Source organism: Nestor notabilis, unplaced genomic scaffold, assembly GCF_000696875.1.
Source record: "Nestor notabilis isolate BGI_N333 unplaced genomic scaffold, ASM69687v1 scaffold7214, whole genome shotgun sequence".
NCBI lineage: Eukaryota > Metazoa > Chordata > Aves > Psittaciformes > Psittacidae > Nestor > Nestor notabilis.
Genome location: NW_009925984.1, coordinates 20,896 through 33,818, shown reverse-complemented (window position 1 = coordinate 33,818; position 12,923 = coordinate 20,896). Strand labels below are relative to the sequence as shown.

Here is a 12,923-nt window from a genome sequence, read left to right as displayed (position 1 = left end):
CTAAAAACATATATCAGGAAGGTTACCTTGGTTAGTGTTATTTTGGTCAGTCCAGTGGGTCCTCTGTGTATGTACATGAGAAGCAAATTTTTAATGTAGGTTTATGCAGGTTATTGTGCTATAGTGTTAATTTTCAAACTCAAGGGTTCCACTCGGATACTGACATTTTAACAACCATAGTCATGCTGATTTGTGGTTCTTTGGATATATTTATAGGATGGGTTGTTTTCATGGAATAGTGACTTTTCAGGCAAACTTAAAAATGCTGCTCGAGTTACAGCCATTCTGTGGTAGTATTCTGTTTGCAGATTATTTTGCTATATAGCAAAATATAGAATCATAGAATAGTTCGGGTTGGAAAGAACCTTAAGATCATCTAGTTCCAACCCCCCTGCCATGAGCAGGGACACCACACACTAAACTACGTTGCCCAAGGCTCTGTCCAGCCTGGCCTTGAACACCGCTGGGGTTGTGAATATGCAGTTATTTTGAGTAACTTGCAAACATCTGGAGTTTTTAGTAGATTTTGGAAGCTATCTTCTGGTAGGCTAAGTACATACAATTATTTGGAAATAATTTGCTCTACTGATGTTTCCAACATTATCTTGGATTTCCATAGGAAAACATTTTTGTTCTACAGAACAAACTTGGTTTTCTTTGAAAATGTGGAAAGTTATTTGGATGCAAGAAGTACCTTGTGAGTTTTCTGTGTTTGTGAGGTATAAATGGCTAGCCTGCGAGCATTAAACTAGAAGGGAATTATGATTTCAAGAATATTTATAGATTTCCTATAAAGTTCTAGGGTTTGGGGTCAGTAACCTTGGTAGACTATTTACCCAAACTGAAGACAGTCGCGGTCTGCAATAATTGCAATTACCCTCCAGTTAGAAATCTGTTTCTACTCATTCTCTTTTTAGAATTTTGTTAGGCGCCTAATTTTAGTTTCTTCCTACCAGCAGATGGAGATAATAGTGACACCTTTTGTTGTCATTCCCAGTGTAGATGGGTCTTCCCGGTTCCCAGAGCACCATACCATTGACAGATGAGAGGAAGCCTTGAGCCATGAAGAAAATGGAGTGTTGGTAGGCCTCAGAAACTTTTGAGGTCTTTTAGAAATGTGCCAAGAGGCTTTGGCCATGAAAGCAAAATTCAGAATATTCACAATTACCTGACTGGATCAAACAGAGATTTGTCAAAACCATGGTTATCTCTGTGTAGTGAGTAAATGAGGTGCTTTAGAAGAAGGTGCAGGAGTGATACTATAATGGGTATTGAATATCCTTTCTTATTCCATTCTTTATTAGCTCTTCCAGGCTTTTTATCACTCTCTATGTTTATCACCTTTAATTCTGTCTTAAGTTATTTTCATTTCTGCAGTGACATTTAAAATACTAGAGTAAGTAGTATTGTGCTTAGTTTTTCTCTTACACAATCATGATGTCTTTTTGGCACTTTCAGGCAAATAGGTGCATGTGGGATGTGCATATCAATTTGCTTGTTCTGATGGCTATTTTAGAGCCATACAGTATGGGTTTATAACACAATTTCTGCCTTGATGTGTCTGAAGTCACATATAACAATCTTGAATTTTCTTCACCATCTTGTTAGCTATGCATACAGATGATTTTTAAGTTCCCTTGGAGTTTTTATCACCCCATCCTATTCTTATTAATATAAACAATATTGTCATGTGTATTTCTGCACACCCATCCACTCTGCTTCTTCCAAATCAATTATTATACACTAAATACTGTCTACAAAAAGAGATTGTGAACCTGGATAAAAATGGGGACAAAGACTTGTCGGGGCAAAAATCTTCCACTCGCCTCTGCTCTTCCATTATTTTTTCAGATTTTGATTTGCGAAACTACTTTTCATCTTTCTATAATCTCTTTATATCCCTTAGTATTAATCTTCAGCAACATCTTTTATACATTATTGTAATAACTCCTTTCAAGTCTTTTTAAAGATTAGTAGAATATAGCTTGTGTAAACTGTACTGGGTGCTTCACATGGCTAACCAGTTTTATTTTGAGGTGATTTAAGATCATTAACTGTCCTCTGGATGCCTTTCAGAATCGTTTTCGTATAGACCTGTTTATTGCCATTTCTCTGTTGTGGACACAACTGTTTATAATATGGTGCTAGCAAATACATGCAGATAGTTCATGCTGATGTTCTTTCCAAAACTTAGATGTGAAGCTTGGTGGGCTGCTGACAGTACTTACTGGCAGATTTCCTCCAGTTCTTCCATTATTTTTACTTCTTAATCTCACATGTTGTATAATAAAAAAGGCTTTAGGATAGGAGTCTTCATGCAGATTTCTAAAGCAATGAGCTAGTATGAAGAAAATGCTTGTATCAGTCATACCTCTGTTGGTCTCTCACTTGCTTCATTCCTTCTCCTTTTTCTTTTGGGTTATCCAGTGAATCTGATTTAACTTTTCAGGTTTTCTCCTTGTGGCACACCTGAGAAGTCAGAACATGTAGACACAGCCAAGCACACATAGGTTTTCTTACATGTGTTTTTTTCTGCTTGCTCTAGCATGTCTTTGTTGTCTTTATGAGGTCAGGTTTCTTTCAAGTTTTTATAGTTCAGTCATTAACTGGTGAGGGTTTTCTTTTTTTTTTTTTTTTTCTTTTTTTTTTTTGTTTTTGTTGTTCTTGCTGTTGGTTTTGTTTTTAATGGAGAGATTTTATTTTTTTTTTCACCCTTGTACACTTTCATATGTCACTGCTTTCATGGGACCCTTATGGATATTATAGCCTTTATTTTGGGTCTGTTGGCTTTCTGGCTAGCTATATGTTTTCATTGCATTTTCACTGTTTAAGGATAGTGACACATCCCTTTTTGACACCTTCTGCTTTTGGATTTTGAATCTGGTGATACTTTTGTTCTTTGTAGTGGTTTCACTGTTGCAAATTCTTAAATTAACTTCTGTCTACAAATTAAGAACATCCTTCTCTTGTGAGATGTAGAACAAGCTTTCAAAGCATTGATTACATTTGAGAAACTGTTTGTCTAAAGATTGGTTTGGTCTGCTGTTCAAAAAATGTTTCCTCTCAAATACGAAAGAACTTGGGGAGAGGGTGGGAGGGAATTGGGGGAGTGTGGTGGAAAATGCAGATGTGGTATATCCTAATAAGAAATGTCATGGATAGCAACAAAAGCGTTCCCATGACTAATGGTCACTTCTGCCCTAAAAGGAAACTCTACTGAAGTGTCATAAACTGGCATATCCAAAGCAATTGTAAAGTGTGAGGTGAAAGTCCAAATAGAAAAATATCACTGAGTAGGTCTGAGTCTTATGTGCTCATTCCTCAGACTTCCATCTCTGCAAAGCTGCGAAACTAGAAACAATTTTTTATCCATGATCTAAAGAATACCTGTTATCAGGTCAGCACAATTGAAGAGTTACTTGTCTGCTTTTCTTGAATAACTTTGGAAGTAAATCTTTTTCTCTTTTTTTACAGCTTTTTTTAGAGGAAGAATTTTTCTTAACCTCACAGTATTGAGAATCTGTTTCTAATTTGCTTCTAGCTCAGCTTAAGTAAACAGAGGCAGTTAGTGGCACTCTTTTTTATGTAAGAATCATACTTGATATGACAGCAACAGGAATTTTCCTGAATTTCCTACACTGCGCTGAAAGTAATAATCAGTTCATCTTTATTTGCATCTAGTATTGCAGCCTTTCTACTCTGTCTAGATACCACCTGAAAGTAGGTTCCTGTTACAGAAATTTTTCAACAGGCCAGTTCTTCTCTGGAAATGCTCAAAAAATTTTTGGCATTGGAGTAGCTGATTACCATGCACGATGATCCTAGAATAAGAAAGGAAAAAAAAAAATTAAGCCATTTGTATATCACATGCTGATGTATTTACACTCTTAGATGTCCACTGAAGGAATCCTACTAAAATACGTTAATGGGAGGCTGAGGTATTTCCCGTGCCTTGTGTAGTCAAGGAAAAGAGGTGAATTTCTGAGGGCCTTCAAAAGGACAATGTGTCATTTAATACTTTCAAACTCTTACCTCAGAAGGCCTTCAGTATCTTGTTTCCTTTTACGTAGATAGTGAATTTAGGAAATTACATTATGATGGCAGTTTTGATGACAGTTCTGTTTAGGAAAGCTTACTTTAGAGCAGGCAAAATGCTTTTAAAATCTGTATAAAGAGAAATAATATTTTGGTTACATGTTAAAATGAAATATGTAGGAATCTGTGCTGTGTGGGACTGCTTAAGTTATGACTCTGTCATATTTCATGCAAAAATAACATGGTGCCATAACATCTGTAGTGAGTGGTGCATATAATTACTTAAGGTGCAAATTTGTCTCTCTTAGGTGTCAAAACATTGTTTTGAGGACCCATGCGTATGGGTTGGCAGTCTAGCAGAGGAGGAGATGTGCTTTACCTGTTAATTTTCTTGGACTAATATTGTGCTCAGCTGTTTTGTTAAATAACAAGTTGTATACAGGTCTTGGTCATGTATTATTTCATGGACGTACAAGCTCTTCTCTGGGGAGTGAGGGGGCTGGAATTTGGTTTGTGGCTTGTTCAGATTGGTACATCTACATCTGCTGGCAGGGTAAGGGTTTGCCTTCCAGTCTGTACAGGTAAGTATCTCACAGTCAGAAAGTTAATGCAGAACACTTCTTTTTTTTTTTTTTTTTTTTTTTTTTAGAAAGCAGACTTTTTATTTAAAATAAGTAGATAGTAGCTGCGTATGGTGAAGTCAACTTGCTGCTAAGTAGTTGTTTGTCCCCCTTGTTTTCTTCACTGTAGTCTGAGGTTAGCTTTACTGAATGAAGCAAAAGAGGTGCGAGCAGCAGGATTGCGAGCTCTCCGCTATCTAATTCGAGACTCCAGTATTCTGCAGAAGGTCCTGAAGTTGAAAGTGGATTACTTGATAGCCAGGTAATTTTTCTCTTTTTGCTGTTGTAAATTGTGGTATTGTAAATCGCTTGCTATTTCATGGTTGAGACAGGCTTTTTAATATCCTCTTACGTTCTTGATTTGTAGTTTTATAAAAGCCATTTTTCTTCAATGTGAATAACATCCTTTAAAAATAGAAGGATAATATATTACACAAGGTAGTACAAATGAAATTCTGTCCTAATATATGATATACTATGGGTAATACAAATTTCGGTTTTCAGTCATAATTGCTATAAATCATAAATTAATCTGTGGTGTTCTTAGAAGGTTGAAACCTGATGAAAATCAATAATTTTCATGTCATTAAGTTGTTTTATAGTTGTGATTCTTTGTTTTATCATCAGGCTTTCGAGCCTCTAGTACAATAATAGTTCATGCTGAAGAATTTGTATTTTAAGTATAACCCATGACTCAACAGAAGAGTAGCAACAGGCACACTAACGATGAGACGATAAGATCAGCATGATAAGTAGATGTAAATGTTAGCATTTCTATTGCTGCCTTAATTAAAATCTTCTTGGTTTTAATATACTGATATAGATGTGTATATTTCTTCTTATAAATATACATAGTCAGTTTTTGTGTGCTGTTTCATCTTGTTGGAGCAAAAGGACTTTTCTGATCTTAGAATGCACACAAAATGTTGATGTGAAACATTACAAATACTTTTAGTCTCATTTGAAATTACAAATGTCATTATGCCTTGCAATAGTATATTTGAGAACATTCTAGTGATTTAATTTCAGTGAAGAAAACTGACGGAATATAAACCAAAGCTAATTGACCAATCGTAATATACTTGCTGAAAGGCAGAATTTTTTGAAGTCATAATACTCCTTCTCTGTTTATTCAATTTCATAAATATTAACACAAATTATTAACAGTTAAGGTGAAAGTTAATGTTGTTATAAACAAAATGTGTTTTTTTTTTAACTTGTTTTAGGTGCATTGACATACAGCAGAGTAATGAAGTTGAAAGAACACAAGCACTTCGATTAGTCAGAAAGGTAAAACCTAATATATGGTCTTACCAGCTATGCCTGTCAGTCATACTGACTCCTGGTTTTCTTCATCAGCAGTTTTTTTCACACAGTCTCTAATACTGTACTTTGATTTGAGAAGAAATTATAGCTGATATTTCAAAAGAGAGAAGGAAGGATAGCACTGAGACTTGCTTTGATTTTAATCTCTCACCACTGAGGATCTTGAGTGGGCTAGAAAAATCCTGCTAATTTTCCTTTGATAGAGATCAAACTGGACAAGATTTGGGAAAAACTTCTCAAATACTGAATGCAAGGGTATAAGAACCATATATTAAGTTTCATCTAATGACTTAAATTTGTTATAAAGTGCATTTTAAGGATCTGTGAATCAAGGATGGGAGATTTTCTGCCATTTGAGAAATGAGACAAATTGCTAATGCTGGAATAATCAGTCAAAGGAATGTTTCTAGCCTTATTGCTTTATCCATACAGGTTCATGCTGTTCACAGTTCTTAGATACACAATAGGATGTAGGTAGTCTGTGGTGGTTACTCTATGGTGTACCCACAGATTTGAGATGCTTGAAGCTGGTAGCTACATTTGCAAGTTTATTTTAGAGAAATTGGCATATACAGCTGTGGAAGGTATTCTGCCTTTATACTGGACTTATTTATTCTTTATTGTGGTTATAGTCTTCTGCTGAGCATCTTAGCAAAAACTACCTCAAGTAAAGTTTGAAGTAGTTGGAACAGTGGTTACCCAGGAGCACTTTGTGTTTGATCTGGTTTGTGTGTATATGTGGTTTTTTACATATATATTTGAGATTATGGAAGTGTGATGTGCAGTTTCTTCTCTTACAGTAAGCTTACTTGGTTTCTCTCTTGTAGAAGAGATAAAATATGCTTGATTAACTGTTGCACTAAAGAGATTTAAAGCTGCAACACCACCCCCTTCCCTCCAAACTCAAATAAACAAAAATCATAACAATAAAGGAATGGATCCTTGAGAAAGTCACAATTTATAAAAGTTCTTTGCTAATCTGCTTTAAAAAGAGAGCTTCAGTGTGGAGCCTGAATAACTTACATCAGAAGAGGAATGGAAACAGATTTATAATTGGTTTTATTTGGGTCAGAAACATGTCCTCATTTTTCCTGGGCTTTTTTGAACATTTCTTAGTTGATCAAAGACTTCTGTCTTGCTTAAAAGAAACGAGATACAGCAAGAAAAGTAACTCCATTAGTTTGATATGAAAAAATGATCCTGAAAGAAAAGCATCTAAAAAATCATAGAGCTGACCACCAGTTCTGCTTTTTCCTCCATCATTGTAGAAGGATGCTGTGCATGGGATGTATGTTCTTTGATGCTGAGAACTATGTTGATGAAAGATTTCCCAACCCCTTTTGCTACCTAGAACATCCTTTTTTTTCTTAAAAGACACTGTCAGACAAACAAAAAGACAACCCACCTGTCTACCAGTAAAATTAACAACTTTTTTGTGTCCAATCTGGGTTAAGCATGCATTGGCATAGGGCAGTCAGTACTTGAGAAAGCTTGCTCTCACAGGGAATGCTGTGACACACATCCTGAATGGCACATTCCATATTTTCACACTTTCTTTTTGTTATCCTGCTCTTGACCTTTTCCCATCTCTCCATCACCCTCAATATCTCACACTCAGTGGCTTGATATCAGGATTCCTAACAGCTTATACAAAGGTCTAGAAGAGGACAGCGCATGGCAGATAAAACAGAGTTACTTCATTTATTCAGGAGATGATTTATTGTGAGCCATGGAAGAGCTGACCTGCGTTCCATCAGCATCACAGAACTATTTTCAGTTTCAAATTTTGGATGTGATTCTTTAACCTTATTCTTTGATAGAAAAAATGCTTACATAAGAATAGATACAAAACTTCAGAATTAAAATATTCTCTCACTTTCTTTTCATAGAATAGAAAAAGATTCAAAATATAAAATGTCCTGTTTAATGAATTTATAAAATGCACTTAATAAATCTGTTAAAAGAAAAATAAAGTGCAGGTTAAAGTAGTATAGGAAGAGAAAAATAAAGCTTCAAACTTTTAGCCTCTGATTTTTTTATTTTTTTTTTAAGGTTTTTAGTGCTTACTATCTCTTGACTGTAGTCACATCTATATTTCCTGATAGGAGCTTTGCAATTTAGCAATGTCTTCAGCCATGAAAAGAAGGGCATAAAGTTGCTTCAGAAACTGTTTCTCCATCTAATAGGAGTCACTAAGAGCATTTTTTTTGTTAAATAATTTAATAGGCAGGAGGATGTTTTTATTTTCAAAGCAGAACTCGGGGTTAGGTGCAATATGAGCCACCTTCTTTCTTCCTCTTTTTTAAAGGAATCTTTAAACACCAAAGACATAGTCTTTGTTACTTATTTCATCATAGCTGCCTGTAAGTAGTCTTGAATCACCTGTCCTTGGTCTTTAGAACTTCATTTCAATACATAGAGTAGAATGAAAGCAAATGTGAAAGCTTGTATTTATTATACTAATGTAGATTGGTGTGCTTATTCTACTGGTAATTCTTTTTACTTCATGGCATTGTAAAAGTGAAAGACTGTGTGGGTGGGGAAAAGTTTGTTTTTTCTTTAGAGTCCTATCTTAAAGCTTCCTGTTTTGTGGGTGACAACAAAATATATGACAAGAAGTTTCTCAAAAACACATTTTAAAAATTAACTTGTTAAAGTGTTCCAGTGTATTTGTCAAAATGGTTGATCTCTTCTCATTTTAACATACTCTGCAAAGAAGGCAAAACAATTGTCTTTATCTGAACAAATATCTGTAAGACATCCAAGGGAGCTGTAAAGTGGATATAGGACAAAACAATTTTGGAAAAATAGTAAAGATAAGCTTGCTTTTGTTGGAAACAAAAGGGGTATCAAACAAAACCTTTGGAACCTAGCTTTAAGTATTTAGATGTTTGAATGATTATTTTTTTATTTTTTTTTTTTACATGACACTTTCATTTATTAGTAGAAAAAAAAAAGTGACATGGTTTAGCGGGCTATAACACGTTACATTGTTCCCTTTTTAAGCACAAAACCTACTTCCTCTTTAGTAATACATCTGTTTAGTGATGTTCATGTTCCAGAGGATATGTATGTTAGATTTTTGCAAACTATGGAAAAAATGTGAACAGTTACTCAGCCTTTGCAGTCAAAGCCTCATTTGGGGGAGGGCAAGGAGTTGGTGGTATTAGTTGGTTGCTCTGGTGCAGGGATTTTTTGCCTTTAATGTGTGCACAGGGTTTTGCTCCTGAATCTGGTGTAAATTCTGATCATCCTAAACTTGTCAGCTGAGGATTTCCATAATGCAGGACCCTTCAGTAGAGTAAAGGAGCACTGACTATTAAATACGTTGTTCTGTTTTGTCTCAAATTTATTGCCTTTTTTTTTTAATTGAAGAATTAATTGATTTAATTGGACACAGGTCTTGTTCTCATCTTTGCTTTCAGTTTAATGTGTTTAAAATGCGTGTGTGTTTTTTGTGCCATAGTTATGTAACTTGCGATGAAGTTGAATTACACTGCAATTCTACGAGAATCAGGGACTATACAAGAGGATTGTAGGGGTGTTACTGACAGTAGTTTTCCAAATACTATAGCAGCTTCTTCTGTTGGCGGTCCTTTTTTGTAGTCTGCAGCAATCTAAGGATCCCTGTATGAAACAGGAGATTTTAGTCTTGGCTAATGAAACAGTTGAATAGGTATTGAAGAAATCTTCTAGTAGAGTTTGTAATCTACTGTGTCACTGGATAGCATCATTGTTGATAAAGAAAGTCTTGGAAAAAAAAATAAGAAAAATGTACCCATAGTTCTCACTGCAGCAGTCATCTTTTTAACCCTGTTATGACAATATAAGACAAAAATAAATAAGTGAAGCAGGAAGAGAGTGGTGAAGTAAATTGACCAAGAATTTCAAGAACAAAAGAAATAGTTCTGAGGATTAGCTAGATATAACCAAGTAATAGGTGGAGTAGTCTGTCTGGTTGTATCTAGGAAACAGATTGCTGGTGAATCTGTGAGTACATTTAGAGAAATACTGTGAAGAAACCAGAGGGCTTTTTCTTTCGTTTTTGGCAGATGATCACTGTGAATGCATCATTGTTCCCCAGTTCTATTACTAATTCTTTGATAGCAGTTGGAAATGATGGTCTTCAAGAAAGAGACAGAATGGTTCGAGCATGTATAGCCATTATCTGTGAACTAGGTAAGATAACTGAAAGCTAATTAAGAAAAATTTTTATATGGTTGTCATCAGTCTTTTAAGAGATTTTCTGTGGGTTTGTGTTAAATAGATGATATTCAAATAATTAAGGGCATAATCAGATGTTAAATATTCGTAATATCATTTTCATGGATTTTAGTCATTCAGTTTGATATAAAGTGAAACCACTTTAACTTAAAATCAAAATCTCTTTAAGTACCTGAAGGTATCAGGTGCTGTTCTTTCCTTTAAGACTTGCCAGTTTTTAGTTTACATTAAAAATATTTCCCTGCTGCAGTTGATGTTTCTAATGCTAATGGACTGAAAGTAGGGAGAATTTAATCCATGAAATGCTGGCAAATGTACAGGATTTTGGAGAACTACAAAACATCATCGTTTAATTTTTTTTTGCAGTGGGTACTGTGGTTCACTGGCTTCTAGAAGTCAGTGTATGTGTCCACTATGTAATGGCTGTCTGGATGGTGGTTTCTACCAGCTCCCTATACTTGTCTGTGGGTGCTGATTTTCAAATTTTTTTCAAAATATATCAATATGAAATAACTTCAGCAGTGTTTTGAAGACAAACTTCTGTTTTAAAGAAATAAATGATCTGCTACTCTTTGGGGTTAGTATAAAATATTTATGCTAGACATAAAAGATACTATATGTTTAATAATACGTACGTTTCATAATCTCAATTCATTGCTAATGTCAGTCAGTTCCATTAAAAGCTTTACATATGCCTCAGCAGTGTTCAGGAAGAAAAATATAAATGTACTAAACAGACAGATTTGTCATATTGAAGCTGTGAAATGTTTTCTTTCCTACCGCTGGTCACAGTGATGTGTTTTTTCTTTATTTAGCGCTTCAGAATCCAGAGGTGGTGGCTCTTCGGGGTGGTTTAAGTACCATCTTGAAAAATGTGATTGATTGTCAGCTGAGCAGAATAAATGAGGCTCTCATAACTACAGTTTTGCACCTCATTAATCATCCAAAGACCCGGCAGTATGTGCGAGCAGATGTAGAATTAGAGGTGGGTTCAGTTTTGCTTATTTATTGACAGAAATTAAACATTGAATTAGTAATGAAAATGTTTAAGTTTTAATCTCTGATTTCACCCTCTGTGTTAGTGCAAAATCTTTAAAATACAACATTTTAGGCTAAGAGCATAGTGATTTATGAAGCAGGAATAACATTACAGATGGAGTGGGACTGAGGGGAAATGCAAAACTCATTCAACTGTATTCTCAGGTGAAAGTAATGAATGTCTTCTTGTCTTCTTTTTCTTCCTTTCTTTTCTTCCTTTTTTTTTTTTGTTTAGCGAATTTTAGCTCCTTACACAGATTTTCACTACAGGCATAATCCAGATACAGCAGAAGGACAACTCAAGTAAGTGCTTGTGGTGCTACTTGTGCTGTCAGTTGTTTTCATGGTACTGGAATTGAACTATTTTTCTTTCCAAAGTGAAAAAAGAAGCATTGACCTAATGCTAAACAAATATCTAACATTTAAAAGGGCTTGTTTAGCGCAGAGAAGAGAAGGTTTTGGGGACACGCTTCCTCAAATAGCAGCCTTTCTAATACTTATGAAGATGATGTAGCCTGGGCCCTTCCTGGTGGTGAATGGTGGGAGGACAGGAAGCAACAGGACGAAGTTGAAACAAGAGAGGTTCCAACGTGATATAAGGAGTGAGGAGGTGGGAGGTGGAGTTTTCTGTGGGGCTAGTTAAGTGTTAGAATGGGCTGTGCAGCGAGGTCCTGTAGCCTTCATGCCTCAGAGTTACTAAAACCCAGTTTGATGAAGTCTTGAGTGTAGCCTGGTCTGGTGTCATGGTTTAAGCCCAGCTGGTAAATCAGAACCACACAGCTGCTCGCTCACTCCCCCACTTCTTTCCACCCTCCTTTTCCCTCCCAGGTCCCAGAGGGATGGGGCGGAGGATTCAAAGAGTGTAAACCCCATGGGTTGAGATAAGAACAGTCCAGTAACTAAGGTATAATACAAAACCACAACTACTACCACCAGTAGTAATAAGGGAAATGTCAAGGGAAGAGAATGTAAAACAAAAGGGGAAAAGGAAAAGAAAACAATAAACCTCAGTGGTGCATGATACAATTGCTCACCACCCGCCGACCGATACCCAGCCCGACCCAAGCTGTGATCTGGGCCTTCCGGGTAACTCCCTCCAGTTTATATGCTGGGCATGACGTGCTGTGGTATGGAATAGCCCTTTGGCCAGTTTGGGTCAGGTGTCCCATCTCTGCCCTGTCCTGTTTTCCCATGCCCCTGCTCACTGGTGGAGCATGAGAGAGTGAAAAGTCCTTGATCAGAGTAAGCATTACTTAGCAACAACTAAAAACATCGGTGTTATCAGCACTTTTCTCAGGCTAAAGTTGAAAACACAAGAGAAGGAGAAAAATAACTGTTACAGCTGAACCCAAGACATCTGATCTGATTGCTGATAGCTTCTTCATTCAGGTTTTTGTATTAGAGACCTCCTGAGATTGCTTCCAACTTGAATTATTCAATTTTTTTAATTGCTGGATGTCATTGTATGCTTAGGTCTGGATAACCGGTAAGTTCCAAATCTTTAGACCCCTGTTGTAGACTTGCTGTCCGGGGAGGTGCAGAGTGATTCATCTGACCACATATAGGTGTTTACTTTGTGATATTATCCTTCTACCATGGAAACTCCCCTGAAAAAGGGAAAGTAACAAATTCTAATCTTTCTCTGTGTGCTTGTGTGCACATTGCATAAATACATATACA

At 36.0% G+C, this 12,923-nt stretch overlaps 1 protein-coding gene across 1 annotated transcript in view; it reads left to right on the top strand.

Annotated features, from left to right (window-relative positions):
* The window catches only part of LOC104404785 (rapamycin-insensitive companion of mTOR), a gene marked incomplete at its 5' end in the record, with an annotated part of 41,020 nt that overhangs the window by 9,798 nt on the left and 18,299 nt on the right, over positions 1–12,923 (top strand). Inside the window, 5 exons of the mRNA XM_010013310.1 lie at positions 4,786–4,917; positions 5,882–5,945; positions 10,034–10,160; positions 11,021–11,190; positions 11,479–11,546. Coding sequence (XP_010011612.1) covers positions 4,786–4,917; positions 5,882–5,945; positions 10,034–10,160; positions 11,021–11,190; positions 11,479–11,546 — 561 coding nt within the window. The remainder of the gene's footprint in view (positions 1–4,785; positions 4,918–5,881; positions 5,946–10,033; positions 10,161–11,020; positions 11,191–11,478; positions 11,547–12,923) is intronic.